This window comes from Magnolia sinica, chromosome 15 (genome assembly GCF_029962835.1).
Source record: "Magnolia sinica isolate HGM2019 chromosome 15, MsV1, whole genome shotgun sequence".
Taxonomy (NCBI): Eukaryota; Viridiplantae; Streptophyta; class Magnoliopsida; order Magnoliales; family Magnoliaceae; genus Magnolia; species Magnolia sinica.
The window spans coordinates 22,257,516-22,285,309 of NC_080587.1; the positions used below are offsets into that span (position 1 = coordinate 22,257,516).

Below are 27,794 nucleotides of genomic sequence, written 5' to 3' on the forward strand. Positions count from 1 at the left end.
GAGATCATCCTCTTCTTTCAAGAGATATAATCCACCTTTCTCCTTTAATTGAGTCGGCCTAGACGTGGTGTTCGACTTTGGGTAATAGTCCCAAGATTGTGTTTTTTCAGCCAGACTGTCGAGGTAGTCCCATACCTCGTCGACATCTTTATTAATGAACTCTCCATTACACATTATCTCGACCATTTGGCACATGGAAGATGTCAGCCCATCGTAGAAAAACTTTGTAATGCGCTACATTTCAAATCCGTGTTGTGGGCATGAACTGACTAAATCTTTGAACCTCTCCCAACATTGGAAGAATGTTTCATCTTCCTTTTGGGCAAAGTTCATGATCGCTTTTCTGAGGGTAATCGTTTTATGATGTGGGAAGAATTTTTTTATGAATTCCCTCTGCATGTCGTTCCATGTGCCAATGGATCTAGGACGCAGTGAATGTAACCACGTCTTAGCTTTCTCTTTTAAGGAAAAAGGAAAGAGCCTAATTGTATCCTCGGATACATTAGGAAAACATAATGTAGCTATAATCTCATCGAACTCTTTCAAATGTAAATATGGACTTTCGATTCAAGTCCATGGAATTTGAGAAGGAGTTGGATAACTCCCTGGCTTGATGTCCATTTGTCCCGTGTTTTCGGGAAAAATCATGCATGAGGGCGTACTCACTCCGCCGGTTGTAGATAATCTCATAAAGTACGAGGCGGGGTGCCTGTTGCACCTCATTTTCATCTTGGGTATCCTCCACCCGGGTGGAAGTAGAGGAGGTTGGTCTTCACCATAACTTCAATTAACTCAAGGAATTTCGAGCGGTGTCTAGTCTGCGATGGATAGTCAACCCTCAACCAATCCTCCTTCAAATAAGAGACGTCGAGTGTTGTCACGGGCCCACTTGGGCATGAAACACTCACTGCCCTCAATCAAATTCGAAACCTAATCCTAAGAAGGGAAAAGAAAATCTAGGAAGAAAGAGAGAGTTGGAAAGAAATTATCAAATTGGAGTCCTAAGTTAAAAACTGCAAAATAAAACAGAATAAGTTAGATTCTAAAAAGAGAAGAACAATCCGTTAAAAGAAAGATAGAAGTGAACTAGCTTCTAAAAGAAGAGAGCCCTAAACTAGAAAGTAAATTTAAAAGAGAACTGAAAAATAGAAAGTAGAGAAGGAGTGTACCGAATTAGGAATTTCTATCTTAAAGGCTTACAAAATAGGAAGGTTAGTTTTTAAACTAAAATTCTACAATTAGAAAGTAACTAAAAATAATAGAAAGTTAATTTCTAAAAAGGGGAATAACTAACCAAGTTTCTAAAAACAAAAGAGGAATAAACTATTTCCTATAAATAGGAAAATACTAGAATTAGAAAATTTTAAACCCTAACTTTAAAAGTGGAAAAAGTAGAGAAATTAGGAAGGAATTACCAATTTAGGAACTTATGTCAGAATCCTACAAAACATGAAAACAAGTTAGTTTCTAAATAAAATAAAAACCTTTAACCTAAAGTTAGTAAAATCCTAATCCTAACCTAATTCTAAAACTAATTAATTTCAGAAAAACGTAACCGTCAGTCCCCGGCAACGGCGCCAAAAACTTGTTCACACCCCAAGTATAGGGTTGTGATGTAGTAATAAACTCGGTGAGACCGAGGTCGAATCCACAGGGACTGAAACCTGTACGTGATCTGAAACTGACTAGATATAGAACTAGCAAAAAGATGTAATATAAATCCAATGTAAATTGATGAATAGAATTTAAGAAATAATTGTGGAATAATTATCTAAAACTTTAAGGAATTCAGAGAAAGAAACTAGGGATTCAGAGGATCCACTTGTAGAGATCAGGGAGAAATTATGCCTGCTTCAGGAATCATGGAAATCAAACTGAACTTACTTGATCTGGTTTTCAAGAGATGAAAGGTATATGAATTAGAATGGATTCCATCATCTAACCATGCCCAGGAGACAAAGCAAATAACAGGATTAAACTAATTACCAACCAATCAAAAGTACATGAAAGTTAGGAAGGGTACGATCATCCAACCATGCCCATGAGACGATGGTGAACAACAGGGCTTCCTGACGTCATAAAAAAGGAAAAAGGAAATATTCAAGGCCATTGCAGACCCATTGTAATTTCAGTCACAACAGACCATTAACGACTAAAAACATTCCTTCCATAATCAAACAAATTCAGTCCATGAATTTACATTAACAGCAAAGAGTAAAACCTCCCATCTCGCTACAGGCTTCACCTCTTAGCCCTAACTAAGGGGTTTAGCCACACATGAATAGGCTAAAACAAATAAACCAAAGAAAAAGAAGAAAAAGAAGGAACACAACAAATATTTTAAAGTCTAAAAAAACCTCTCTTCTTTTTCTCTCTCTCTCCTGTTCCAGCCTCCAGCTTCCTTCCTTCCTTCCACTTGTGCAGCCGTCCAAGCCCAACTCCTCACGTCGCTCCAAAACTGTGCTCACGTCCCTCTGCTTCCACCTTCCTGCTCCCCTTTTTGAATGCTCCCTGTCCACGTTCCAGCTGACCTGTCTTCCTCCAAGCTCCCTGACGTCCAACTCCCCCTTTTCTCTCCTCTACTCTCCCTTTTTAAAGATGAACGGCCTCCCCCGAGGGCTGCTGTGGAGTCCCAAAAGGAATAGGTTGCGGAACTCTTACGCAGCTGCAACATCCGCTGCATCTTTAGCAGAAAAGACAGCGTAACAGATCGTGTCTAGAGAGGCTTTTTGCCTCCAAGTGTAGGATCTGAGCCATTCGGGCTCCTTGGCTCTGGTCAGTCCGACTTTGGGATGATTTTGGATGGTCCGGATCATCGGACCGATCTTCTCTGTTGATACCAAACAGCCCACAACGTTGACGCTGTGACGATGGTGGGGCCCACTTCACTGTTTTTTTGAAAAATCCAAGCCGTCCATTAGATTCAGGACGAAAAACCGTTCGGGAATGGCGAGATTGGATTGATTTCGGTGTGGTCCCACAAGATGGTTCAGTCCACCGTCCATCTTTCGTTCGGACGGCTGGATTGTGACCCTCAATATCTTCTGCGTTTATGCCACCTAGGCAAAGGTAATACCCCCTCCCTGAGCACCTTGGAGGGTGCCACTTTGACACATGCATGATGTGTGGGGCCCACAAGCGAACCGACGAACAACGCACGCTGCTTTGCGTTTTGGAAAATTTGAAGGGCCGGCGCCGACCGACTTCGAGTGCACGGTGCACTGGCAGTGCACTTGCATCGTACACATGCAATGCACATGGGGTCCATCGTGGTGTATGTACAAAATCTCCTCCATCCATCCGGTTCTTCACATGATTTAAGGCGTCGAGACCGAAGATGAGGCGTATCCAGAGATCGGTGGGCCCTAGATCGATAAATTGTAGGTGAAATGTCCGGTTGGGACACTTCCAGGTATCGAGCAGATGAAATTCGACGTGTACAGCTTAATTTATGGTCCTCGTGCCACGTATGGAGTTTCGAACTGATCGAGATGGTGGGAACCCTATGATCTTACATTCGGACACTTTTCGGGCCACTTGAGCTTCAATTTCTTGATTTTCTTGGATCCTGGTGTGCAAATCTGCCGATCTTGGTCTCCTAGGGTCCGTCGCTTGCCTTGATTCTTGATTAAATCCATGCTTTTGGTACCCTTTCCCATCCCAGCTCGCAATTCCACCTCGCAACACAAACATGATTAAAATGGGTTATTAAATGGTACCATGTTCATAAATCCAATAAGTGGGGTACGATATGCAATATTTGACCCTCAACACAAACTTGTCTGGATGGAGCAATAAAGGACGTCTCGCTTGTCCTTATTGTAATAAGGACACTTCATCTAAATGGTTAAATCATGGTCGAAAGTTTTGTTATATGGGTCATCGTCGATTTTTAGAACATGACCATAAGTTTAAAACTAATAGCAGATCCTTTGACGGCACGGAAGAATTTGGTGAGGCGCCAACTCCACTATTTGATTCTGATGTGTTGGCCCAGTTGCAGGGAATTAATGTCACCTTTGGGAAGAAGACTGTAGGCAGTCATGGGCATAAGAGAAGATGAGAAGACAATGAGGAAGAAAGATATAACTGGAAAAAGAAGAGCATTTTCTTTGATTTGCCGTATTGGGAGCATAATCTATTGCATCATAATTTGGACGTGATGCATGTTGAAAAGAATATATGTGACAATGTGCTTGCGACGCTGTTGAATGTTGTAGGGGAAACAAAGGATAGTGTAAAGGCATGTCTTGACCTACAAGATATGGGTATAAGACAAATATTACACCCAAAACAGCTTTCATTTAACAAGACATATTTGCCACCCGCATGCTTTACTATGTCACCAAGTGAGAAGGATGAGTTTTGCAAAATCTTAAAGCGGGTGAAAGTTCCGGATGGTTATGCAGCCAATATTTCACGTTGTGTGCATCTCAAAGAGCATAAAATTTCAGGACTCAAGAGCCATGACTGTCATATTATGATGCAGCAACTACTTCCAATTGTGATACGAACAACATTCCCTAAGAACGTAACCTCAGTCTTACTTGAATTGAGCGAATTCTTTAGAGAATTATGTTCCAAAGTTGGTCGAGTAAGAGACTTTGACCGATTGTAATCTCGAATTGTGTTAACACTTTGCCATTTAGAAAATATTTTTCCACTAGCTTTTTTTGATATTATGGTGCATTTGACCATTCATTTAGCGAGTGAGGCAAAAATAGCTAGACCGGTACAATATCGATGGATGTACCCCATTGAGAGGTGCGTGTTAATGTTTACAAATTAAAATTATTTGTCATGCTATGCTAGTCATGCTAATTGACCATATATTTTTAAACTTTTTATTATTGGTGATCATAGATATCTACTCACATTAAAGTCGTATGTGCGTAATATAAGTCGGCCCGAGGGATCAATTGCGGAAGGGTACTTGGCAGAAGAATGCTTAACATTCTGCTTGAGGTACCTGCATGAGACAGAGACAAGGTTCAATCAGCCAATACAGAATGATGACTATGGTAACATTGTTATAGAAGAACAATCCTCTATTTTCCCACTAGTAGGTCGTACATTAGGGAATTCTGAGGATTGTGTACTGGATAACATTACATTTGCACAGGCACATCGATATGTCCTGTTTAACTGCCATGAACTCAGCCCATTTCTTGAGTAAGCCAACTATAGGACTTAATTTATACATAGATAAACTTACTCTTTTTTTTTCTAAAACTAATGACTTTTACAGAGAACATATGAATGTTGTTAAGCGGATGAATCGTCGCGCATGGCCAAGGGACATAGAACACATTCATAATGTTACATTTTATAAATGGTTTAGTGATCGTGTAATTAGTCAATTTGATAAGTTTAAGGACATGTGCATGTTTTTTTTTTAATTCAAACATGAGCTTTTGAATTAATATTTTTAGTATCTGGATAGGTTGAACAGTTGCTTCATGAAAGGAATGAGCAGGTTTCAGAAGACCTTAGATGGCTAGCTCGGGGTCCTAGTATGGTAAGAAGATATAAAGGTTTTATTGTAAACGGCTTCAGATTTCACACCAAAGATCGTGAGAAAAAAAGAAAAACTCAACATAGTGGAGTTGTTATGACTGCAAAGACATCAAGCTTCGTAAGTGCCAATGATAGAAATCCCATTGCAGGAGATGTAACATACTATGGTGTATTGACAGACATCATAGAACTGGAATATTGTGGTACTCAGAAGGTTGTATTATTTAGGTGTGATTGGGTTGATGTTCGATCTCAAGGCAGGGGTGTTAAGAAAGATGGGTTGGGGTTCACGCTTGTGAATTTGAAATGATTATGCCATACAGGTCAACATTTGTCTGATGAACCATTTGTGTTTGCATCTCAGGCTGAGCAGGTGTTTTACGTACAAGACCTCATCGAGAAGGATTGGCATGTTGTAGTGAGGACGAAACCTAGAGACTTATTTGAGATGCATAGGCAAGAGTCTGCAGATGATGTTGCTACATTCTTAGGCATGTCGCCCTGCGATGATCAATGTTTAGAGGACCCGAGTGATGACACTGTTAGCTGGGAAAGGACAGATGTCGATGGTACAACAGTTGTCACATATTTACCAACCACCCAGCCGATGGTAGAAGAAAAAATAGATGATACTGAGTTATTTGATCCCATTGGAGACGACATTTTGTACAATAATTGATTTCTTAAGTACCATGTTTTCCTAATGTATGAAATAGAAATTAAAATGTCTTTTTTCATATGGTTCTGTTATTTATTTATTCAAAATTGAATCGTCTTATCAACATGCATCTGTTCACTAATGTGACTCAGGTTCTTCTTAAGACATGAAACGTGTTCATTCTAAATGCACGACTAGGCTACCGATAAGCCTTATGACTGGTGGCATCAATCAGCCTCAGCTACTCGAGACTGATGTGGGTCCCTCTCAGCCTCAGTTGCCCCAGCCTATAGCGGGTCCCTCCCAGCATCAGCCTTCCCCGGCTACATCGGGTCCAGTCCAGCCTTTGTTGCCCGAGTCTACAGCGGGTCCTTCTCATCCCCAGCTTCCCCTGCCTAGAGTGGGTCCCTCCCTCAGGATCCACACCGGACAGTTGATTCATTAGAGGATACTTCTAGTGGTATGTTATGCATTAGTTCTAATATCCTTAAAAATTTAATGCATTTTTTGCTAATAAACTATACAAGTCTGCATATTATTTATGTGCATTTTTTTTCAACAGATTTGTTGTTCACGAAGAGAAGGAGTCGAGGCCCCACACGATGCCATCAAGTTTGGAACATGCGTGAAGGGCAACGCATTTTTATTACCACCAACAATCTAGGGCAGCTCGTTAATGAAAATGTTAGCAAGCTGACAAATTTTTTAGGGACAATAGCATGTAATGGGGATTACGCACCCCTTACATATTCTAATTGGAGGGTAGTGCCAAACGAGAAGAAGGATGATATATACGAACTTTTCATGGTAATGGTGATTTGTTTTATGTATTTTATTATTTTATTATCTATTCTTTATTCAATATGTGATTGTCTACTTTGTTCATGTGATGCAGTCCAAGTTTCAGTTTGACAAAGAGATTAAATCTTGGGTGTTGATGTCAATTGGAAAAAAATGGAGGGACTGGAAGTGCGAACTGAAGAAATTCCACTACTCGACTCATGATAATGATGAGGCGCGGCTAGCAGACCTCAATGAGCATGTCCAAATGGATCAGTGGAAGGCCCTCATTGAGTTTTGGAACTCTAAAGAGGGAAAGGTATGTGATGAGTAACTACTAAAACCTTCACGTTATGAAATTACACAACTGTCTTAAGCTAAAATTTTATAAATTACTCTGTTGATGTGTCACATTTTAGGTCCGTAATAAGATAAATATGAAAAATTGAAAAACAACGTATTGGCCAACTGCAGGCATGAAGAGCTTTGCACGAATACGTGAAGAAGAGGTAATTTTTTATTAATCACCTAATAATTTGATGTCAATATATTTCTCATATATAACTTATTTAAATAATGATAGAGAAACAAGAGGGTCAATGGGGAGGATTTGACCCGAGTAGATATGTTCTTGTTGACACATAGACGCAAGAATGGGATGCCTGTGGATGAGGCCTCAGCAAGAGCAATGGTATGTATATGTATCTTCTTATTTTGTTTAATCTTTTAGCAATATCAAATCTAAATTGGTGATTTTTATTTGTAGGAACAATTAAATGAACGAACTTCGCAGCAGCCAGAGGCTTCACATAACAGCACTGCAAGGAAAGATATATTCTTGGAAGTCATGGGTGACGAACGAGATGGCCGTGTCCGCACTTACGGGTTAGGTCCCTCTCCTTCTAATATATGGGGCACAACATCCCACAGTGTCCAGTCCCAAGGGATGACCTCCAATGCTCAGAAGATAGATGAACAATATGAGGAATTGCATGCTGAAATATCTTCCCTAAGAGAAACTATGGCTGATAGAGATGCTCAAATATCTTCACTAAGAGAAACTATGGCTGATAGAGATGCTCAAATATCTTCATTAAGACAAACTATGACAACATTGATGGCTACCATAACGAATCCAAGCATTAATCTAGCTACATTACTAGGTGTTTCAGCTAATCCCAACTTGAACCAACCCTCCTCATCATCAAGCCACTTGGTTCCAACCCCTCGAGTAATTATAATATATACATGTATATTTTTATGTGTAATATGTTTTCAATTATACATAGTTCGAGCTATATACAAGAATTAACATTGATTTATCATTTGTAGAGAGACTTGGTGAATAAGGGGAATTCTACGAGTTGCACTAATGTGACTCAAGTTCTTCTTAAGAGTATTGTAAGGCCTGGGGATACTGTAGCTAAAGGAACCGTTTTAAGCACGGATCCATTGACAAAAGTAGGGGGCAAAAACTTGGAGTTAGTTTCTGGGAAGTATCTGTTCAAGTGTCAATGGTACGTGATGAGGATTTGATAAGGACCCATGGACGATATAAAACAATTGGGGATGCAATTGGAACGAGTATTGCTTGGCCCACTACTTTATGTATGGTAATTTATTATTATTATTATTATTATTGTTTTTTAAGCAATAGAACTTATTGTATGAGATTGTGAATAGTAATTGATTTATTTTTGTTATTTTTTGTAGGTTGCAGACAGAAATGGATGATGACTACATGAGAGAAGTTTTTATTAAGTATTCGGAACTGTAAACATCTTTTGTAAGTGGGGGTAGTAGGGATCTGTGGTTTCAGACTTTTGGATTGAGTTAGACACATCTAAACAATTTATTTTTATCTTAGTTTAATTATAGAGGGCACATCTAAACTCATCCAATCTCTTTAATTTAATCTTAGTTTTATAAGATTATGATTTGTGATTTGAATTTTGCATTTGCATGTCTTTAATTTAATCTCTTCTGTTTCTTTTTTTTCTTTTTCTTTTTTACATGTGGTCACTTAGTCATCATATTTGTAGGGTAAGAGTTCCTATCATACCTTTTAGTAAATTTGCATATAAGTCTTAGGCTCCATTTGGTCATCACATTAATCTTTATGAATATAATTTTTTCTGAAACCAAATGGAGCTTAAGCCCTTTTTTAACTCCGCCAATGCAACTTCTTGCATTGCTAGTCCCAAGCCCGGGTAAAGGAGGAGGGAAAAGGGCGTCAAGGTGAGTTGTGTCATTTTCTTCCATTTTATGTCTTTTGTGATAGAATTCAATTAAGTTTAAGTTTAATACACTCATAAAATGTTTCTTCATGGCAGCCTTACGTTGACTTGGCGAATAGCTATGGCACTGGGAAAATGTCAGAATTAGAGAGTTGTCTTGAGACAAACATCGAGAAGTTCAAAACTGTGAGTTCTCTATCTTGAATTAGTTTTCCTTACTTTTTGCCAAAGCTTGGTGATCAACATGTTACTAAAAGGTAGGCCACACTTATACCATTGGTGGGCAGAACATGACATGATGTTTCTTCTGTTGATCATTTTATAATGCCTATTTGTATTTGTGTGTATATAATTTTATTCTGCTTTAATGGTCATTAGTTTAGAGTATATTTGGTTGCCACTAAAGAGATTTTTCTTCATATTTCATAATTTACAGAAACCTACTAAGAGCCTAAGAGTAGAAATTCCAAAGCCATATGCCTGTGAAATGCTCACGAGCCAAATGCAGCCTGAATGACTTTCTGATGTAAGATGTTAGAAACTATTCATGAAATGTATGTTCCAGGGTGTGTTTAGCAGTTCAAAGAGTGGTTGGTGAATAAGGGGAATTCTATGACAGGAAGAATCAAGAACTGCTTTATATGCAGGACTTACTTCATTCAAATATAGAATAACTCTCCGATCAATAATATCATTCTTGAAGTTAACTTTGCGCAAAAGTATTTCCTTCATCGATTCCCATGAAGAGTTGTTGCTCTGAGAATAATCAAGAACTGCTTTATATGCAGGATTTGATGCTGCAGTAGCAGCTAATACACCAACCAGTTCACCAGCAAGAGAACTTCCAGGACTATTTTCATCCACCTGTCCATACTCAAATTGATCTGCAGAGGTTTCTCACTGTCCCATCATAATAGATAACGACATCTCTAAGTATGGCCATTAGATTTTTAAACAAAGTTCCTGGTTCAGTAAGTCCTCTGGAAGAACGGATCAACACTTCCCTGGATGATATGAAATGGACCAACTCTTCATAGGGGGTCAGACCTTGAAAAAATGAGCTCTTAACTAACCCAAATGCCTCAGAAGGATAGTCAACACCATTAACAGAATACTTATTTTGGTACTAGAAACTCATATCCTCAACCAAACGCCTTGAATAAAACTTCCCTCGATCATAAAGTTGAAGCCCCAAAAAGCCAAGTTGTTGAACAACCTTACTGATAGCTGAATCATTTTTAGAATCTATCAAATTACCCAAAGCAGATAACTTTAGAATACGAGTCACGATAGGCAATTTTATAGTTTTCAGGTAGCTTTCCACTTGCAACTCTACAAGTTCATTGTAATTTGATCTCAAGTGAAGCAGGAAAGGTGATATGTCCTGAATCTTCTTCTTTATATCTTCAGTAACAGCCTTGGGAATGTCAAAATCATTCAAGCCAACACTATATCCTTCTAAAAAGAGAATCTCCATCAGCAATGGCTGCAACATATTAAAGAACTTAACAGCCTCTTCTGTTCCCTTCTTGTCAAGAACAGAAGTAACAATCTTTGTGAATGATGACTGCAATAAATCTCTATTGAAATCAATCCTCACCATTTCACTTTTACTGATCAAATGCCTCTCCCCAAAGTAGTCAAAAAATGCAGGTAAAGCACTATGTACTATTTGCAAAACAGTCCACAGAGGACCTGTATGGTGAGCCTTAAGCAAAGCAGGTTCTGGTAAAACTGGTGAAACACACATAGCCAATTGTTGCGCTGTCGCTTTGTTCAAGAAAAAAGTCTTAAACATGAGTTTCAGTGACAATAAAGAATCATGCACCAGTTGTAAATTTAGACTACCACTATGAGAACTACGGATTTGCTTTTCAACACTAAACAGCTCTAAAACTTTTGCCTTTGATAGTAGAGACTATGGATAAAATATATGAACACAATCCCCATCAAAATCTGCACCTAGGGGAGCACAAATAAGAGGATTGATCTTAACAGTATGGTCATCATGCACATAGACAGAAAATGCTTGCAATGAATGTTTATGAGTACTAGGTGGCCTATTAATGAAAACAATGTCTCCGTCCATAATACGCCTATTTATGAATTGACCAACTTTCAAATCTGATTTAGTTTACATTGATTCTCTTTTTTCCAATTCAGTTTTGAAAAATATGAATGTTAGAGAAGTGCTACTGTGATTTGTCTGGATGTATTTAAGTGACTATTTTGTGTGTTCTCTACACCATAATGAAGGACCACAGCTGGTCACATAAAGTTTTGAGGTGCATTGGACACAGAAAACTGAAATATTATGCTTTTATACTATTTCAATTCCCAAATGGAAAAATTGACTGTATGCTAGTGACAAAGGTGGGTGTAAATTGTGGCTGCTCCCTTTTTGAAATTATTGCTTGGTAGCTTCATCTGTCAAACATACTTCCTTAACATGGGTTTTATAAGATAGTTCCATAATATACTTGTACTATACTGCATTCGGTTCCATAAGAAAGAGGCGTTCAACTATCGGGCCTATCTTTCTTTCAGTTTTGATGTGTTAAAAACTGAATCAGCAAACTGAAGAATGCAACCGGTATAGTAAACTGCAGTTAATTTGAATGGAAAAAAAATATCTGTTTTGTATACAAGAATCCAGGTTGTATACACTAAAATGATTAAAAATAAATAAAAAATCTTTTCATGCACTAGATGATAACTAAACCAACCCATTGGTGCAAACTTTTAAATGGTTACATGATTTTGCATCTCCATGGATTACACGAAGGACATGTGAAATCCAAGGTGAAAGAAAGGGAAAAAAAAAACAATAATCATCCAATGATGATTTTCAAGAGAATTATTGAAAGATGGATTCCAATTTTGAGTTCTTGTTTGGGTAATAAGTGGAAATCTCATGTTCCTCTCACAATGCTCACCTAGTTTCTTCTGCTAAGAATCCAAAATCTAGAAAAGTGTAAGGATTGCTTGTTGGAATCCACCATTTTCTCATCAACAATAGTTGGGGGTGGAACCTACACCTCTGCTTCATCAATAGGAACTAGGAGAATGCACAAACTTTTTATCATCAACAAAAAGTAGGAAAAGACCCTTCAACATGTTTTTCCATCAGAAAAAGCTCACATTATTAGTATTGACATGCTTGAACAGTAACTGCTTACATCCGAAGTGTACGTCCTCACAAAAATAATACAACCCTTCTCTATGAAGGGGAAATTTGATGACAATGGATGCTCACATGTGCGTGTGTGTGCATTGCACATCTTCATCTCAATGCTTAATTCTCATTGTGAGTTGTTGCTACATTCAAGGAGTAGTTGCAGAAATAATTTTCAAATGGATACAAAAAAGGTTGCTGATACTCGTGCGAAAGAGGAAGCAGTGAGAAGGTCACTCACCGTGGATTCCTTGTTGCCTCTCCCATAATGTTGTTTTGTTCTCACCCTTTTCTCTCTCTTTATAAAGCTTTGGTTATCTTTAAAAGATGGGGGAAAAAAAGGAAAAAGAAAGAAAGAAAGGAAAAGAAAAAGAAGAGATTTTTTATTTTTTTTAATGAAAGATGAATCTTCTTTTGGTTATTAAAAGATAAAATGTCTTCTTTACATAGCCAGGCAAGGAAAAGCAGATTGCAAGCATTATAATATTGTATTAGGTTATAACTTCTTTCAACATGTTAATGGTCACATCCCTTGTTGGTTCTGTCTATTATATGCAATTTCTTAGATGACTTGATGCTTGTTTGTTCCTATAGAAGATCTCATGTGCTTGTTAGCCTAAAGCTGCAAATGTTATTTTCCACAATTAATACACCAGCATCGCATGGGTTCCTGAAAGTGAAGGCACTTTTGTCATTGCTCATGCCGATGGAAACTTATATGTGTATGAAAGAGTAAGTCCTAACACTGGCCAATAGCTGGCTTTCTTTTAACAGTTTGTGAATCTGCATGGACTGCATGATACTTAAGTTTCTTATTTGTCTTAGAACAAGGATTGCATTGGCGATTCTTCATTCCCTGTCATCAACGACCAATCTCAGTTTTCTGTTGCACATGCACGGTCCAACAAGGTAATTTGGCCCTGATCTTTTCCAGCCATTTTGAGTTGTCAAAATATATCATCAGCCCTAGTGCATCAAATCAAATGAGTGTCAGTCAAACAATTATTTTTGCACCATGCATCTAGGTACTAATATCTTTTGACCTTTCAAAAAACAAGCCTAGATTTTGTTCTAACTGAATATTAAGATGCATGTTTGAATATTTAGGAATAATAAATTTTTCCTTAATGGGGCCTAAAAGCACATATCGTTGACTCAGGGAAACATGGGGAAAATTGTGGATCCATCCATCCATCATGATGCGTGCATACACACATTCACAAACACACCTCATCCATCCATCCGTGCAAGCATACATACATCCATCCATACTCCATCCATTCATGCATGCATATACACACATAAAAACATGGATTTCATCATACAACCATGCACCCATTAAAAATTGTAGTGCACTTTGCATTTTGCACATGCGCAGAGTTTTCTGTTTTTTTAAGACAGAGAAATTATTCCTCATTGTGGCAGGCATACACGAACAAGCTGGAGAACAAGGTTTCACATCTAGAAGAAGAGAATGAAAGGCTTAAGAAGCAAAAGGTCGGCATTTCATCTCTCCTTGCAATTTTTTTTTTTCTAAATGGGGTTGCAGGACCATGCAGAGTTGGTTATATCTAAGTTTTGGTCGGATATTGCCTGAGAATTAGATTGTGTTTGTTTTCCTTTCGATTACATTTTAAGGGATCTTATGTTAAAAAAGCTAGGATTCAGTAGCCTTATTGTTGTTTTTTGTTTGTTTTTTATTAGTTTCTCATAGCAAGTTGCGATTTTGGTTCATTTCCTTTTGCTATTGAAATGCTAGGAATTTACTTAGCATTTAGAAACTGCGGACTGCTCCTTGTTTATTTTTCTTTGTTGGATAGATTTGGTAGAAGAGAAGTATCTTGTCCCAGCTTCTTAGGGTCTGCTTCAAGGATCTTTTTTTTTCTTGGTTACTAAAATTCCTATCTAGGACCCTATCTTGTGCGAGTGAAAAAGCCATCTTGTCCATTATCACCACCTCTATCATGGTCTTGTTAGAGTATCTAAGGGCCCGTTTGGCCGGGTGGATTGGAAGGGATAGAATGGTATTAGGATGGATGGCATGGATTTCTAGGTAATGATGGTGTTGTCAGTGGATTGTCTTGAGATCCATGGGATTGCTATATCCAGTCTGTTTGGCACGCCTGGCCAATCTGGGGATTAAACCTTCTCATCCCTTCCAATCCCACGAACCGAACATGTCCCGGGCAAATTTGAACGGATTAGGGTGGATTGGATGGGATTTAAAGGTAATGATGGTGTTGTCAGTGAATTGTCTTAAGATCCATGGGATTGGGATCAGATTACCGACTCTGTTTGGCACGCCCGGCCAATCCCGGGATTTAACTTCCAATCCCTTCCAATCCGACCGGCCAAACGGGCCCTAAGGTAAATTAATGGAATCTTACAAATATGAATGAACTGAATCAATCATATTTATCATCTACATTCTGACTATTGAGTTTTCTTATTTCTTCAGGTTTTGGATGCTTCTTGTACATGCCTGACTAGCAACGAAATCCACTTCAAGAATATCAGGTGATGACTTTTGTTTGCTTTTTCTTTCTAAACTTTTTCATACTTGGTGTGTTTTTCTTACTGGTTTTCTTTTAAAAGGCCAATTTTTGTTTCCTTTGTTGCTTATGATTTGCAATACCTACCAACAAGCAATTGAGTAGGGGTTGTATTGTGGTGCTTGTAAGCCTTGTAGCACCGTATAGTTTGATACAATGACAATTTATTAATGTGATTGAAGTTCCAATTGAAGGCAAATCATTAAGAAAAAAGGAAATGAAAAAAGAAAGAAAAGAGAAGAAAAGTTTCAATTGATACAATGACAATTTTTTTTTACTGTGACACTTTCCCAACTATAGAGGTGACTTGTGAAGCTGATTGTCCTTTTATTTTCTTGTTTATCATAGGCCTTGATTGTTAAAAAGGTTCAAGTCTTCAACAAATAGAGGGCTTGGTTCTGCAGCACTCTACAGCTCCAAGTAGTATAATCTCAATGCTGTGCCACTTACCGAATCAGCTATATGCTTCTCAGCCCATTGCAGGGAAACTTCTCAGGGAGGAATTTAGCTCATTGCAAGAAAAGGGCCTACATCACACATAGTGGATACGTGATCATGGCCAGTGAGGTTGGTGTTGTAGACATTTGCTAAAAGATGTGGCTAGGAAAGGAAGACATATGATCGGTCTAGAAGGGGACCGTACTGAAACAGTTCATGTGAAAGGCTAGGAAAGGAAGACATTTATAGTTTCTTTTGAAAACTTTAAATAGACCATTAATTGTTTTATTGATATTGTGCTAATTGTTGTCTTAATGAATGTTAGATTATTGGGTAATTCAAATTCTTGTCATTCAATCATAGGTTTTTGATAGTTATGCAGATAGAAATTTGATAGTTAGATTGATGGAGATTTGATTGTAGGACAGCAATTATAGGAAAGGATTAGTCAGAATCAACAGGAATTTGTGTAAAAGGATTAGTAAAGAATCAAGAGGAATTTCTATTATCGGCACTTTTCCCGGCGTTTCTAACAAAATTTACATACGTTTCTTATCACTTTAACAACATTTTTATAGTTTTTAGCGGCGTTTTTATCACTTTTAACTGGCGGTTGATGGAGTATTTATCGGCGTTTGTACAATTTTTATCGATGCTTGGTGGAGTTTTTAGCGGCACTTTTACTTCTTTTACCGGCGCTTTTATAGTTTTTAGCGGCAATCACAGAAGCGCCGCTAAAGTATAGTAAGCACCGGTAAAGTCAACTGTTGGCGGCGGCTGTTAAAAACGTCGCTAAAAATGGGAGACCGCCGGTAAAACATACAGAATCGCCGCCCTTTAGTGGCATGTGCCCGACCGCCGGTAATTCTTATACTGGCGGTTTTTTTGGACTTTTAGGGGCGGTTTCGGCCGCCGATAAAGGTCATTTTTCTTGTAGTGAATCATTCATCAAAGTCAAAACAATCACAAAAACACAATCATTCATCTACGCCATCATCTGATCATCTAGCTGCTCCAAATTCTTAGCTATCCGCTTCGTCATTTGCTCTACAGCTGCTCCACCTGCTTGTTTACATGTCGCAACTCTTCTGTCTCCCTTTAAAGCATCAAGGGCTTGACACCAAAAAATTTAGTTTTCACAATAAACTTACATTAAACTCATTATATGTGATTGACTAAAGCATAGAGACATTCATCTCAAAATCATCTATCAAAGTATATGGATTACACAACAAAAAGGAAAACCAAAAATTATGGGGAAAAAGCACTACAGAACTATTCCAATCACATATTATAAGCCTACTAGAATATGAACAATACCTTTCTATGGTTCTTTCTGAGATCTAGGAACTCAAAGATATCAACATGTCATGGCTCCAAATACATAGCAAATGCACCTGCGAGGAGCATAAACAACAATTTTTCAACAGCAAATCACCTAAATAATTCCGTCAAAAGAAACAAGAACTGACATAAACTAGATGCACAGGAAAAAAAAAAAAGAAGATCAAACAATAATAATGGTATGGCCCTCGTAATAGTAGCTGGTTAGATCTCTTTTGGGGAAGTCCCGATGCCTTTTAGACTAATAGAAATAGCATGTGCATGGGTAATGGGCCCTTAATAGTAGCCGGTTAGATCTCTATAAAATAGGAATAATCCAAAATAGTCTTCAAATACTGTGTACACTGTTGGGTATTCGAGATTGTCTAGTAGAATATGCATAAAGCACTAAAAAATTGGTCACAAAATAAACCCAAATTAGTCTCAAAGTATGTTGTGCATACACACTTGAGGTTGTATGCACACATCTACTTTATGGGTATGAATATAGTTGCACATGCCTGCCACAAGTGTGCTTCCTTTGATGTTTACTTTCTTTCATAGTTTAAAAAATTGTGTTTTCCTTTTAGTTTCACCACTCTTTAGGGAGGAAAGATCTAGAGGCAGGCCTATGTAGGTTTCCATTCTATTTCTATTACTATTTTGTTATATTTAGTGGATCTGTATTTATTACAAGGCTGTTGGATCTCAAGGCTGCAAAATTGCACCAACTCATCAATGAGTGCAAGATCTTGAATACATGGTTTATATTGCTTGCTAAAAGGGTGTTTTTGAAATCTAATGCATGTTTGGCATTTTAAGTTGGTGACGGATCATTTCCAGTCGTAAAGTTGTAGTATCCCAAAACAAAGACAGTGCAAACTCCCAAACAATTTTAGGTTGTACTTAGGCTGAACTGTATGGAATAGTTGACAATCTGGCATGTGAGACATGATTAGGGTTGTTAACTGGTGGGGTCTTAGTACCCGTACGTGGGCTAAATGGAGGAACAATGTAAGTTACCATTCATTGTCGACCATCCAATCAACAGCTTAAGTTACCAAGATCCCAACCGTACCACTGCTAGCACTACAACAAAAACTGGATTAGCCGACGATTTATGTGGCTAATTTACCGGCGCTAATTAAAATGGGCATCGATTAGCGATCGGGTATATATACCATACCAAAAGCCCTAGCCCTATTTTTCTCCCCTCTCCCTGCTCTCTCTCTCTCTCTCTCTCTCTCTCTCTCTCTCTCTCCCTTTAGATGCAATGACAGCCTCGATCCCTAATCTATCGTATTCTACATCCTCGATCCCGTCGCTCTCTCGGTGCCCTATCCTTCTGTCTCCCTCCCTCCCTTTCTCCTCCCCGATCCCGTCCCTCTCTCTCTCTCTCTCTCTCTCTCTCTCTCTCCAGCTTTCCTTTTGTTTGAAAAGAAGCAACGCCTTCAGATCTGGCGATCTGTGATCGCTACCCTGAAAACGTCGCTCGATGCCACTGCACCCGAACGCGTTTGTTATGTCCGTTGCACTCGATCGGTACTCTCTCTCTCTCTCTCACTCTCTCTCTCTCTCTCTCTCTCTCTACACCTCATTCCTCTCATACATCTCCCGATTTCTCCAAATCTCCCAAAACCCTAGAGATTTTAGTTGATTTCTCTAAATCTTCTAAAACCTTATTCACATTCCAACTCTGCAGCTACCTGAACTGAAGAGACTGGTCAGGTGGTTTTTTTTCCTCTCTCTTTTAATCACTAATGGATTTTTTTTTACTTCACTGGATTTGGGATTTTACAGGCCACTTATTTCTTACACAAAGCATGCTTGTATAGAATTTGAGCTATAAGCATGTCACATGTTTGACAAAATTCCTAAAACATGCATCTCTTTTTTTTTTTAATGGTTTTGTTTTCATGTTTTGTTTATCTGTACTTGTATAGTACTAACATGCATCTCTTTTATTCTCCCATCATGCTGAAAACACTTGCCCCAATGAGGAGAAACAATCAAGCCAGAAACTATAGGGGGCTAAGGCTCTTCAGGACCTGCTACAGGTGAGGAGGCATGGAGCACATCGCTATACCTACACCATGGACCAGAGCACGATTACACAAGGAGACCACAGACATAAAACTTTAGCTATGAAATCATGAGAATTTCTATTTGGTATATGATTGACAAAGCATGATCATACGGCCAACCCCAAAATGGTGGGATGAGGCTAGGATGATGATGATGGTGATGTAAATAAATAAAGAAAAAGAAATTCAAACAAAGATTAGTGACTGACCAGGGAGTGAAAAGAAACAACACCTTCATTGCCTTTGGGATTACTTTTGTCTGCTTTTCCTAGTGAAAATCTAGGAGTAACTTCCTATATTCATCTTTCAACTCAATTGTGTTGGGATTTGGGGCTTCTAGTAAGTATATATTTCCTAACAGATCAAGACTTAACTGCAAATTTGGTGGTGTCTGTTGTGGATCCACAACTTGGAGAGACCATTGTTGATTGTTGTGCTGTGCCTGGAGGAAAGACTCTATTCATGGCATCACGTTTGAGAGGCCAAGGTGATCTTCAATGAAATCCGATCCTCCGTATAGGATGGGTGAGGAATTATTGAGTCCTGAATCTCTCAATGCATTAAGATGTGTATAACGTCCAAACTCCTAATGTGCCATGTCATATAAGAGGTCCCATGAAATGGTCAAGGACTGTAGATGTAAAGGGAAGGGCCCTGCCATGGATGGGCATTCCTCAAAAATCCCAAATACAAATGTCCTAATTAAAATAAATAAATTAAATTTTAAATGGTTGTTGACGGTAGAAAGAAGATGATGCCGCATCAGTCGATAAAAAAGGTTACAGATTGGACATCTAGAGTCATCAAGTCTGAATGATTTTTGAATTCACCATCCATAATGGGGTATAAATTTTTATTCCTTGTTCCATGTCGAAATCGAGTCTTCCTGCTTTTGGTCCATCTAAGATGAGTGAAGGGCCAAAACCTGCTAAAACTACCCAAAATAATTGCTTGTTCAGGACTAAAATCACATCAACTTGGTCATGACCGAAACTGAGTCAATTCATTTTTTTCCCTGATATTTGATTTCATAGGCCTATCTGGTCAGCAATCTAGATCTGGGGACTATGGTCTCCACCTGTATGGATTGCCTGCATCAGGTCACTAATCCTGTCCTGATGCACAGGATCCTGTAATTCTTATCTATATGTGAATATAGCATCTGAACATTTCATTCATAGCTTTATGAGCCATACCTGTGCACAAGGCATACCATTTACACACCATCATACATTCTACGATGGCAGAAAGATACAATATCCAAGCCCTTAATTAAGCGGGTTCGATGGGATTGTTATTCTTACCTAAAAATAAATCTGGTCCAGGTGGACCACTATATTAGAAACAGCTGATGGGTTAAAAAACTTCAACCTAGTTTTTATCAGCCATAAATTTGTATCGTGAACTATTGCCCACCTGACTAGTGGGCTGACCTGATACTTGGCCCAGGGCATCTATGTAGAGGTAGCCCTATGATGGGTAGATTGTATCTCATTCCTATTTGCATGTTGGTACACCTGGCGTGTACATGGGCTACCTTTAACATGTGTGTGGGCTTAGCAAAGCTCTTTCACTAATGCCTTGTCATGATGTAGGGATGGTGTATGCAATTGATGTAAAGAAGGGCTACTTAAGAATTCTTGAAGAGACAGCCAAGTCACACAATGTCAATGATGTCATCACTGTTGTACATGCTGACCTTCGTATTTTTTCTGTAAGTTATTTACCAACAGAAAATTAATGAATAAAGTAAAGGAAATTTTGAGTTCATCATGATAATCCACATTTTCAATTTTCTCCTTATGCTTGCAATGTTTTAAATCATCTATTACATATTAAGATGGGTACATTGTTTGTATTCTAAACTTTTATGCGTTATCCTTGGGGAATGTACCATTTGAGATGCATCTATTTTTTGCTTTCTACCTTTTTACTGTTTGGTATTTATTATTGTAGATATGTATATAAGGGGCCATGCCATCAGCAGAAGATCATTCACTTTCATGCTAATTCTTAGTTATGTATCTGAAATGCTTCATTTTCTTTAAATAGCCATGTTGGAAAGACATCTGCAACATATTAGGAAAGCATGTTATTTAAATAGCCATGTTGCAAAATTGTGGTTTTTCTTGATAGCCATCACAATGTGCATTCAACATTTGGCATCCAGCTGTCAACCACTACATGCCAAAGGCTAGTTCCTTTCGTTGTTTTTTTTGAGAAGCCCGGTTCCTTTTGTTGTACATCCTTTCTTGCTAATACTTCTCAATACGATCGAGTATGCCTAAGGAAAACTAAATGTCTGAAACCTACAATGTATTTGTTTCTTTTCAAAAATGATCCAGACTTGGAGAGAAGTATCAAGGGATAATCTTGCAAGTTGAAGTGCTGACTAGGTCTTGTATGGTGATGTGCCTTCAAAAGCTTCAACTGTCCAATTGTGAGGATTACAGATTTCAACCAATCATGCCATAACCCCACTGTGTAGATTCCTTTCTCAAAATTCAAGTTATTCTGATCATGAGGTGGGGCCAATGTGTACACTGAATGGGAATCATTGGTCAATTTTCTCTTTACCATCCATTTCTTTTGTACCCACGACCCACCTAATGATCAGAACAGCATGACCCTTTTTATATGAAGCCATGCTATTTGTATGGTTGGATGGGCAACAAACAAAACATAGATACTCTTATATAGCAATATCATAACCCTTTGATCAATAACTCTTTTACATTTAGTCTCTATATATATATATATATATATATATATATATATATATATATATATATATATATATATATATATATATATATATATATATATATATATATATATTAATATTTTTTACTTTTTTTTATTTTTTATTTTTTTTTAAGACACAGGGTGTCCCCACCTCTTTTGTTTTTCTTTTTTTTTTGAAAAGACACAGGTTGTCCCCACCTCTTTTTTTATTGTCCTATTGATGATCGATTGCTAGTAATATGTAGCCAATGATCCTGTGTGCAATGGGAAGAAGTCTGATGTTATTTTTTAATGGAGAAGAGCAGTAATATTGGTCTTCATTTTTTTAATTGGTAGAAGGAATGAGCTATATGCATTCTCAGGTAAACATTTCTTCTCAATATCACTTGCTTACTGAAAATATAAATCTTGAAATTGGATATTGTAATGCTATTTAGTGGCATTTTTGTATGGATGCAAACCTTTTTTTCTTCAAAGGGCATAAAGGCTTGATTTTGTAGGAAGCCAAATCCTTGGAGAAAGATTCTATTTGTCACCTTTGGGCATGGGAAATGTGATTCTGTTGAATCCATAAAATTTCTTTAGATACTGGGAAAGAATTGAAAGGAATTCTACGGTGTAGGTACCTATTTATAAAAAAAAAAAAATTCAAAGAAGTGACAGTTGGGAAGGAATCCATTTGCTTGGAATTTCCAATCGAACCAAGGATATTTTTCTAGCTTTCATGTAATCTTTCTTATTTTTAATAAAATGATTAACGGATGACATTCTCTTCTATCTGCAACTCATATAGAGCTTTGGAATGACAAACACTAAAGAAACATTCTCTTACTCCCATCTTCCTTTGTAATGCCGGTTAACTCCATTATACAAGTATGCTACTCGCCGAGGTTTGAATTAGGTTCCTTTATCTAAATTTTTTTCCTTGATTTTTGAGAGTATACTGAATGAGAAACTTCTTCCAAGCATAGCAAAGCAGTTGGAAACATCTGAACCCCTGTTCTCTATTTGATACTTATCTTCTTTATAAAGTAACTACCTTTTTTTATTATTTATGTGCTCTAACATTTGACATTTGTGTATTTAAGATAAAGATGGTCTGTATAAGGTTTCTAAGTCTCTTACCTGGATACACTCAGATATTATGGATGATCATGTACACATGGAGCCATGTGTGCCAACTCATTGCTTGGATGAGAATGGCTTAGATGCTAGCTTGACAACTAATGCTACAGTGAATGGCTGTAATGGTGATGAAAACAAAGGAAGTGGAATCCTAGCATCCATTACGCATGCCTTTCCATTTTGAAAACGTGTTGAACAGAACAACTGGTGCTTTTGTTCCACCACTGAAATTTTGCCCTTTGTTTTGGCTATAACCTTTCAGTTCCAACATTCCTCTTATTTTGCAAACTTCAACCATCCTAGAAATTTTCTAGGTTCTCAACCCATACCTTGAAGATTCCTTCACTTGTAAGGAGGGACTAGATGGGTTGTGTCGCTAGCGATGTTGCTCTAGTTCTTTTACTACCTTTGATTTGATGACTGGATGCTTGCGGAATATACATGCATGCATACAATGTATGTATGTATGTATGTATGAATGAATGAATGTGTGTGTGTGTGTGTGTGTGTGTGTGTTAAAAAACAATCGGAGGTAGTCTCATGGACAGTTTTACCTGGACACTTCTGCCCCTTGCTGACACACTCCTGGTTGCTACATGACACTTTAAATATTGGTACTAATAAATGTCTTAATGATGTCATTGGAAAGTGCTGATCCAAGCCATGTTGTGGTTTTGATATTCTCAGTGTATTAGTAGATGCAACTCCAAGCCATGAGTTTTAGTGGTTCATCTCTGCGTTGATTTAAAATTCTTCTGAAATTAGTTCCCTTTAATTTTTTCTGAGGATTATTTGGGTAAAATATGGTGTTCTTCTTCTTCTTCTATTAGAAAGACATATAGTCATATTTTCCTGCTCAGATTGGTGGCATGCTAACAAAGCTGTTATAAGAATCAGTTGTTTTCTTTCTCATACTTCAATGTGTAAACATAAACTTTCTTTAGGCATTGTACTTTTCTTCCCCATTTCAATGCAAATGTAGCGGGGATGAGACTGCCCATGACAGTTCACTGCATTCTGTGACCTCCGAAAGTAGCACATATTTTCTTTATTAGCTTTTGTGATTTCCTCTATTCTTGTTTTTCTATTTGGATCTCTATCTGTAAATAATTGTGGGGACAATTTTGGATCTTCTGCATCATGATCCTTAAAATAGAAGCTCAATATCTTGAGTTTCTTCATTTTTGTAGCCTTTTTACTCTTCTGTTTCACAATCCCTATCATCGAGAAGCTGAAGGTGCTCGGAGCTATTGTTGTATTGGAATGATTCAATATATTTTTCTTTCTCAAATTATTTCCAGAATATAGAGATTTCAAGTTTTCTATTTCTGACACTGTAACCATATATTAATCTGAAGGACTTTGAGTATGTAGCACTGGAAGAAGTCTTGCATTATTACGTTCAGGGATACCATGGAGTTGTTAAAGAAGGAAGACCGATCTACATCGAGAGACTTGGTAAAGCTGAACCAAACAAGCTTATGCACATTACAAGAGTAGATAGCTACTTAAGGTATCATGTACAGGAGTATGAGAAGGTCTTCCTCTATGAAAGTTCATTAATATGAGGACGTATCCAATAAGATGAAGGTTCATTACTTCACCTTACCATTTTCATATTCATTTCAGTTCTGATATGGCATAATTTTTGTTCTTGATATGGCAAGATGCCTTTGACTTACTATGCTCTTATTCATTATGGATTTGAAGATTAGGAATGTTAAGGTCCCAATTTTAATCTTTGTCTTTGACTTACTATGCTCTTATTCATCTGTCATTGTTCTTCACTCAAACCAGTTTACAGGCGCTTGTTTTGCCAGTTCTGTGGGACACTGGCTGATTATCTTTAGCCATTCACCGTCCCTAACTCTGATCAGAAAGCAGGTAGATTTGCTATACCAGCTCATAAATTCACCAGTTAAATGGTTAGTCTTGTAAAATATATGGAATGGTTTTTTGAAGATCTGTTTTCCCTTCCACTTCTTTATTTCTTTCATCGATATGGCATTTTGGAGTTAATCTATATGCATATGAAAAATCAAGGATGGTATTTAGATAAACTTTCATATATAAAAGGAAAAGTGCCTTCCTCGATAGGAATTCTAACATCAGTTGCCCTGCCCTTTGGAGTTTTTGAGAAGGTTTTGTTAGATGATTCAAACCAGGTTTGTCTCATCTCATCTCATGTCACTTAAGTGTATCCAAATTCAATGGAAAATCCAAATTCATTGGTTGTGTGGGAAGCAATTGATGCATGTCTTGTTGTCATCTGATAGGGAAGAAGACAATTGAACTTGAAATATGCATTGGATAGAATGGTAACACTGGAAATATAAAAGCTACCAGGCGCAGCATGTCATCAGGTTTAGAGATAAAGCTTGATGAGCTGTGGAAAGAGCTCTCTTCAAGTCATGAAGGAATATTGCCACATACCATTCTTTCCACCCAACAGATCAGTACGTTAAGCGCCGAAAAACCAACTTCCATGGAGCAGCTAAGGACTAGCCTAGTTCTGACTATCATAGGAGCAGTTTTCAAAGGGCTAATGGTGGGTGATCCACTCTTCTCGCTGCATACAAGTGGGGCAATCCAGAGTTCAAATCACTTCAGCCTTTTGACGCCACTCGTGCTAGGAGTAGACCATATAGAGGATTTGTTTTTATTTATATTCAAGACCATTTATTGTAATAAATTTTGTTTAATATTCAGTTTTATTTGTATTGCATCATTTTTATGTTTCAAATATTTAAAAAATACAGGTTTTGATTGAATTATATATAAAAAAAAAAATTACTGGCATGCTAGGGCCTCTCAAATCCATGCAAAGGCTTTTACCGGCGCTTGTATAAAAATTACGGTGCTTTTTCGCGAGAAAAAGTGTCCACAAACCACTTTTACCGGCGCTCTAAGTGATTTTTAGCAGCGCTTATTCGCGTCGGGGAAAAACTACAATTGCGTGCTCAGAAAAGCGCGGGGAAAAGGTGACTAGTGCCACTAATACTTTTAGCGATATACACATTTATCGGCGCATGACTAGCGCTGCTAATAGAATATCCAGCGCTTTTAGGGATCTTTAGCAGCGCTTATAAGCGCCGGGAAAAATCCCATTTGTTGTAGTGTAGGATCTTGGGGGAAAAAAATTCTTTCCATGGCTCATTGTATAATAAATGGGCTGTCCTTCCTATGAGAAAGCCATATTGTTCTCTCAGAATACCGTTAGAACACTAGGCCCCAGTTCAAAAACTAATAGCAACTATACATGATCTCATAAATAATCTAGGCTGTCTATGTAGACCAACACATCAAGGTATATAGTGGTAAGAAAAAGTAACACAGTATACTTGAAGTTTACTTGTACTAAAGCCAACAAGATTTTCACTGATTACTGTACACGTATCCAAACAGCCCAAATGTCTTGTCAATGATTATTGTACATGTATCCAAACACGCATCTTTGCTATTTTAGACATATGACACAACACAATCAAACAAGAGATTGATTTATGGACTTCAAAACCTGACATGAAACCAAACAATTTTTTTTTTTTTTTTTGAACATTTAAACTTAAAAAATATTAAAGACCCCAAATATCTGAAGATGCTCTTTTACACACCGTATGCATGACCTAGACTGCTAGACATAGAAGCATATGGACTTGTAGGCCACAGCCACAGCCCGCATCATGGATGCACAAACGGTTACCAAGGTCATTTAAAACCATCTAATTGGTCTTGTGGACCGAATAGTCAAATCAGAAAGCTGATTCACGAACAGATATGTTGTGTGCTCTTATTCTGGTCTAGATCCTTGATCAACCAATCTGGACACTTAATGTGATCCATATCAACAATCTAGATAGTTGAATTACCTAGATCTATGATTTGGACAGTCGGATCTTCCAGATCTTAGATAAGGACTGAGGGACAGGCCCAAACTCTAACCAGCAAGATTGTGCTGCAAGGCGTGCAACCTTTGATTGTTTGTGTGATCTTGGATGCATCCATTCCCTTCGGCTTCAATAAGAACTCATCCTTGAGATGATTATTAGAGAATACATTTCTAGGATTCACGTTTTATCTTCCTTCTTCACAGGTTTTAGTACGAGCTTGCAATGGAGGCCCGACGTGTCTGCTTTGAACTTCTTTCATAAGTTAGAATAGTAGGGAATGCCACCTTTTTTCACTTCTTTGTTGATGTCCACATCCTTGATGTCAGCTTCAATTTTTCCTATGGCATTAGAGTTGCTAGCCGTGGATGGCAGATGGTTTCTTGTGACTTAATCATCACTCTTGATGGGCTTCTTAACTTTGTTGCATAGCCTTTCTCATCACAACTTGTTGAACAGTGAGTTTTGATCATTGTTGGATGATTGGTACGGGTGTCCATCTCATCTTTAACAAAGCAGATGCTCATCTCCTTTGCCGATCTAACAGTCAAGTCATTCGTCACTTCTCCATGCATTCAAACTGTTGTCCAGCTATGGGTATGATGCATCGGTTGGCCCATCACTTCCTTCTGCTGGTTTATTTGTTACATCTTCCTCTGATCTAGTTGGTCCTCCATTTAATCAAAACAATTGATCCATCAAAAATTTTATCAATGGAACCCTCATGTTCATCATTTTGGATTCTTAGGAACCTTTTCCTTAGAATTTCTAGATAGTACTTACTTAGGCTCCACCATTTCCTTTGCCTCTTTCCTTGCTTCTTGACCTTCCCTTGTCCTTCCTCTTCTAAAGATTTGATGGACAATCAGATCTCCTCAGCCATCTGTTTCAATGCATATCAGCTTCCACCATTCATGATTTTATAGGTTATTTTTCTTCTCATCATGGATGGCTTTTTGATGTTGTATCAACAATCTTCTGAGTATCAGGTGTAATAATGCACAACAATGACTTTACACCATACACCTTCAAGGTATTTTTCTATGAAGGATTAAGTTAAAAAATATCAAGTGGGTTATTCTTCACACTTGCAGTATGCCAACTCTGACAATTTCAAAATCGCCTCTTGGGGATGGACAAGTTGTGGACTGATTTGAGGAAGAATTGGGAAAAAAATAGATGGCAGGTTAACTAGCATTAGCATGGGATGGTCCGGGGGTTTGAGGGGTTAATTAAGTCAAGGTTTTGGCAAAAAAGGGCTGGCTTAGGGGAC

At 37.9% G+C, this 27,794-nt stretch overlaps 1 protein-coding gene, 3 long non-coding RNA genes, 1 other non-coding gene and 1 pseudogene across 6 annotated transcripts; 5 read left to right on the forward strand and 1 right to left on the reverse strand.

The window, feature by feature from the left end:
• Positions 1-244: 244 nt before the first annotated feature.
• LOC131228331 (small nucleolar RNA R71) lies at positions 245-351 on the forward strand. The gene has a single exon (XR_009162838.1). It is a non-coding gene; the product is annotated as a small nucleolar RNA R71 (small nucleolar RNA).
• A 6,238-nt stretch (positions 352-6,589) lies between these two features.
• LOC131227458 (uncharacterized) lies at positions 6,590-7,236 on the forward strand. The gene is made up of 3 exons (XR_009162290.1): positions 6,590-6,635; positions 6,738-6,982; positions 7,071-7,236. It is a non-coding gene; the product is annotated as an uncharacterized LOC131227458 (long non-coding RNA).
• A 193-nt stretch (positions 7,237-7,429) lies between these two features.
• LOC131227455 (uncharacterized) lies at positions 7,430-8,880 on the forward strand. 2 transcript variants are annotated; one of them, XM_058223251.1, is made up of 5 exons: positions 7,430-7,464; positions 7,539-7,646; positions 7,722-8,186; positions 8,288-8,563; positions 8,669-8,880. In XM_058223251.1, the coding sequence occupies exons 1-4, from the start codon at positions 7,432-7,434 to the stop codon at positions 8,489-8,491; spliced, it is 810 nt and encodes a 269-aa protein (XP_058079234.1). In that variant the 5' UTR covers positions 7,430-7,431; the 3' UTR covers positions 8,492-8,563; positions 8,669-8,880. The 2 variants fall into 2 exon arrangements, with proteins under 2 accessions (XP_058079234.1, XP_058079233.1); XM_058223250.1 differs by having other exon boundaries at positions 8,288-8,568; positions 8,669-8,875.
• An 803-nt stretch (positions 8,881-9,683) lies between these two features.
• Positions 9,684-11,964, reverse strand: LOC131226878 (DNA-directed RNA polymerase V subunit 1-like; annotated as a pseudogene).
• A 2,595-nt stretch (positions 11,965-14,559) lies between these two features.
• LOC131227457 (uncharacterized) lies at positions 14,560-15,095 on the forward strand. The gene is made up of 2 exons (XR_009162289.1): positions 14,560-14,734; positions 14,826-15,095. It is a non-coding gene; the product is annotated as an uncharacterized LOC131227457 (long non-coding RNA).
• Positions 15,096-23,408: 8,313 nt separating this feature from the next.
• On the forward strand, positions 23,409-25,362 carry LOC131227168 (uncharacterized). The gene is made up of 2 exons (XR_009162084.1): positions 23,409-24,224; positions 24,911-25,362. It is a non-coding gene; the product is annotated as an uncharacterized LOC131227168 (long non-coding RNA).
• The last annotated feature ends 2,432 nt before the right edge of the window (positions 25,363-27,794 follow it).